General features: G+C 43.2%; 1 protein-coding gene across 1 annotated transcript; it reads right to left on the bottom strand.

Annotated features, from left to right (window-relative positions):
• Window positions 1–421: 421 nt before the first annotated feature.
• LOC125545930 (vesicle-associated protein 2-2-like) lies at window positions 422–3,627 on the bottom strand (the record flags this gene model as incomplete). The annotated part of the gene is given in 5 exon segments (XM_048709985.1): window positions 422–946; window positions 1,037–1,152; window positions 1,601–1,682; window positions 1,989–2,059; window positions 3,300–3,627. Coding segments are annotated over 5 exon segments (843 nt in total), but the record flags the coding sequence as incomplete, so codon positions are not given.
• Between the last annotated feature and the right edge of the window lie 736 nt (window positions 3,628–4,363).

Raw genomic sequence — 4,363 nt, 5'->3', positions numbered from 1 at the left:
AATTAAAATAACCTCGGTCTCTGCAAACTGAAAAGATCCGGACTATACTCTGCAGTGTTGAGATCTCCAGGTATATCATAGTTAAAGTGCATTATGAGGATTTTCTAGCAAGGGCAAGTCTTGGTCAAATAATACAGGCAGCACTTGTCCAAAGTTATACCAAGTTAGACAAATTTGTGGCCACTAATTAAGCTGGTTCCAGCTATTCTTTTCAGTATTTTTTACTGCAACTGTTCTAGAAAATACGAGTGATTTAGACTTTAGACCATTTAGCTAGAAACATATAGGTTTCTACCAAAATCTAGCCAGTCTCAAACCCAGCATTACAGTAACAGAACATGTTTAAAAGCCTTATATGTTCTTTTTTTGTGGAAAACATAGGGAAAATAGGCATAAATAAAACTATAGTATGGATCCTTACATGAGATAATTGATGATTCTGCACACTGAAAAAACCTCGGTCACTTACGGTGACAGTTTCTTTCGGAAGAGTTTCTTCCAGAGGAGACACCTTTGAAGTTACAGTCTCTTCCTTCAGAGGAGAAAGCTGTTCAATGGTAACCGCAGACGTATCCTTTATATAGGAAGGAGATTCATGTTTTAGAGGGGGAGGAGATTCGTCTTTTAGAGGGGGAGGAGATTCTGCCAAAATAGCAGGTTCTTCATGCGGTAGCACAGGAACTTCTTGAAGGATTGGAGACTCCCTGACAGGGGAAGGTATGTTAGGAACAACAGCTGAAATTTTCTCCTGGGGGGCAGGAACCTTTTTCTCCATAGCTGGCACTTCATTCTGAACATTTGGTGTATCTTTTAACACCGGAACCTCAACTGCCGCATCAGTGCTGGGGACATTATTTATCAGTTGCTCCACAGGAGGACGAGATGCATCAACAAGGACAACTCTCAATTTACTTTCCTCAATATATGCGTTGGTTTCTTTGGAGAACTGTGGAAAAGAGTTAAGAAGATGAGGACAAGTAACATATAAGGAATATTATGCATGTAAAGCTTCTGAACTGTGTGCTTAGTTACTTACAAAAGCAGGAATGAGGTCATCATCTGATGTACCAGGAGGAACAACTGTGGTCTGCACCAAAAATTTGTCTTTTAATTGCATGTCTGGTGGCGCAGTACGCTGTGCTTGCATGGTAACTGCATTTAAGAGGCGATAAAAATATACAAATCAAGAGGAATATAACCGAAGAAACCAAACAGAATCAAGGCATGAATAGTTGAATGCAAGACAAACAAAATTATATAATTGCTACCCTCTCTCTGAAGCAAGCACATTATGACATGTTTGCTTTAAGGAACAGATGGGTTGGTCCATCATGAGTGTTCATGCTATGATTTTTGTGGGATGACCCGTTTCCTCATTTTTTTAAAGTGTTGTGCTTATGAGGAACGAGGTGGCAATGGACCAACTTAGTTCATTCCACAAACCAAAAAAGAAGATGAGAAAGCAACTTAACTAAGAATGAGCCCACTTACATAAATATAGAACGAGTAAAAAGCAATTCAGCTTTAGAGAGTGGTTAAAACTCAACAAGTTGTCTATCACTATAATAATCAATAAGGTCAGTAGCAGTAGTGTACACACCTGTGAAATCACATGTTGCCCTTGGAAGGATAACTCCAATATTTGGTCGGACGCAATATCTTTTAGGGGAAGTTGTCTTAACCTAGCAATTTCAAAATGGTGATCAGATGCTGCAGTTTCATTTATGCTCAAACCATGATCATCCAATTGAAAATAAAAAGCGACAGAACAGACAGTGTTTAGACACCAACCAGAAATGGCCCCTCTGCTACTATAAATAAGTATTACTCTACCAATTTGAGATAAATGCATCATACATTTTCCCTACATTGTACATACGCATACGTAGTAAACTGAAATGTGCTTTTGCACAACATGCGGATGTACAGTATAAGGCTATTAAATCAAGCTATCAAGACCGTCATCAGAAAAAAGAAGGGGCAAAAACCTTGAAAGCGACATATTCATCGGATTTGTTGACAAGATGGACAGAACATGAACTCTGCTTCTTCAGCTCAACTGACAATAACAAAAAATGAGAAAACCAAGTCAGAATTTTATCCAGATATATTATACTGAAAATAAATTCACTCAGATTTTTTTGGGCATTCTGCAAATTATACATGATTATCAACCATAGGCATAGAAATTCAGAACTGCGTGAAACAAAATAAGCACAACAAGCAGGAAGCAGCCACACTAGAATCACATGCTGAGAGTAGGTGCCAGCACTGAGACATTTTGAAATGTGAAGAATTAAAGATCACTTGATTTGCACTTACTAACAGAGCACGTTGTATGATTCATAATTTTATAGGAAACCAACAATAGAAACTTGATGGGAAGATTTTCCATTTCACTAGCGGCCCACTTCCTATTATCAGTAGCATGTGCATCACTGCATCAGGGACATTAACAGGTGCAACAATGAATGCACCGGACCCTGCATTGCATACTGGAATACTAACTTTACAGTCTTTGTAAGCCTTAGCTCCCCTTTGTGTCATCACAATCAGTGGAGTGAACAAGCTACTCACACTTGGCCGAGTATGTGCCAACTGCCAACTACCGAGAGAGACTTTACAACCACTCGTACCACAAAATCTACCTGTCTGTAACCAATCGAACCGAAAAGGCGGCAACCAACTAATAACATGGTAGTAACGCAAAAGCTTTGGAAAAACAAAGCCAAGCCTGAATATAAAAATTACAGGAAAGAACTCTGTCATTTATATATGTTACAAAATACTACTGCCGGGTTCGCTCGGAAAAAGAATACAGCCATTCCTGCTTTCCCTGTGCCCTGAGGTTCAGGATACGAAAACTGCAAGTACCTAAACCTCGGAAAATGTGGAACTAATCCTCGGAAAATGTTTACAAATCTGTTGCCTCCAAACTTCATGTTCGCCCGTTCGGTGAGACCAATTTCCAAGTCAAATCCCATCTTCCAAATCGCAGCACAAGCACAGAACAAACTAGATATCACTTGGCACTGCTCCAATCAATCCCAAGGAAAGGAACGCGCACACACAAAAAAACTATTGGAATAAACCACCAATCGACTGAACGAGTCCCAGATTACGCGGCACACACCGCCGAAATGTCCGAATCCGCGGCCGTGCGGAACATCGAATCGGCGCAGGCGGGGCGAGAGGCCGCGCACGAACGCGCGGCGACGACCGGACTAATCCGTCGCCCGAGACGGATCGGAATTACTGAATAATCAGAGAGAGGGGAGAAATCGTGCGCGCGGGCTTACAGGTGAACTGGAGCTCGCGGGGCTGGATCTCGACGACGCCCTGGCCCATCGCCGCCACGGAGAGGGTCAGACGGCAGCGCCTCGCAAGCGAATCGGTGAACCGCCGCCGCCGCCGGTGGTTGCTGCGGAAGCCCCCGATTAATCCCTCCACCGGTAGGCAGGAGCGGTGGTTGTGGAGGGGGGGGGGGGGGGGGGGGGGGGGGATGGGTGGGGGGGGAGAAGACGAGGGGAGGGGGATTTGAAGGCGACGGGCACTTCGTCGCCGTCCTCCCCCTTCGTCGGCGGGTTTGACGAGGGGGCGGTTGCGACTCTCTCTGGGGACGCGGAGCAGCAGAGGGGAGAGGTTTTCCAGGGGGAGCCCGGTGGGATGGGGCCACCTTTTGTGGGTGTGGGGGCTGCGCATGATTGCTTCTTTTTACACATTGGCCCCCAAGAAAAGGCTATAATCCATGTACTCCTTTCACTCCCTAAGATTCAAAAAAACAGAGCAACACGAAAAACACCACTACCTCTCGTACATATTAATTGTCGCTGATTTTGTTTGTACTAATATTTCATAGGACGACCACCCAAAACCTCTCGAAAGGAATCTTTTGTTTCTCTTTTGTGATCCAATCGAACAAATCGAAATCTTGCATGATTCAAATGAGCATGTCATTCCGATATCGTTGCCTCTGTTGCCATGCTTTTAGAACCTGGTGGGTCAAAGAAGTCTTGCCTATGAAATCAACACACACACACACACACACACAATAGCGAATTAGGAAATCATAGTGACCATCTTGAAAAATCGTTTCTACAGCGGTTTGGGCCAGTGGAATTTTTTCTTTGAAATCAAACAATCGATGTAGCTGCGACTGAAAAACTCACATGAGGGTGGAACAATTCCTCTAGTTGCCGTTTGGAAAATATGTTAAATATTTAAGAAAAAATCATAAGGATTCTAAACTTGTGAGTCAAACGACCTACGTAGGTCTCAAGAATTAGAGTCCTCTACAAATCCATGGATATTTATTCGAATCAAAGAAGACCAGCATCTCGCTAACCAACATAGGCAACATGGA

This window comes from Triticum urartu, chromosome 3, assembly GCF_003073215.2.
Source record: "Triticum urartu cultivar G1812 chromosome 3, Tu2.1, whole genome shotgun sequence".
Lineage (NCBI taxonomy): Eukaryota > Viridiplantae > Streptophyta > Magnoliopsida > Poales > Poaceae > Triticum > Triticum urartu.
Note: the sequence above shows the minus strand (reverse complement) of the source record. Positions and strands in the feature narration are given on the sequence as shown.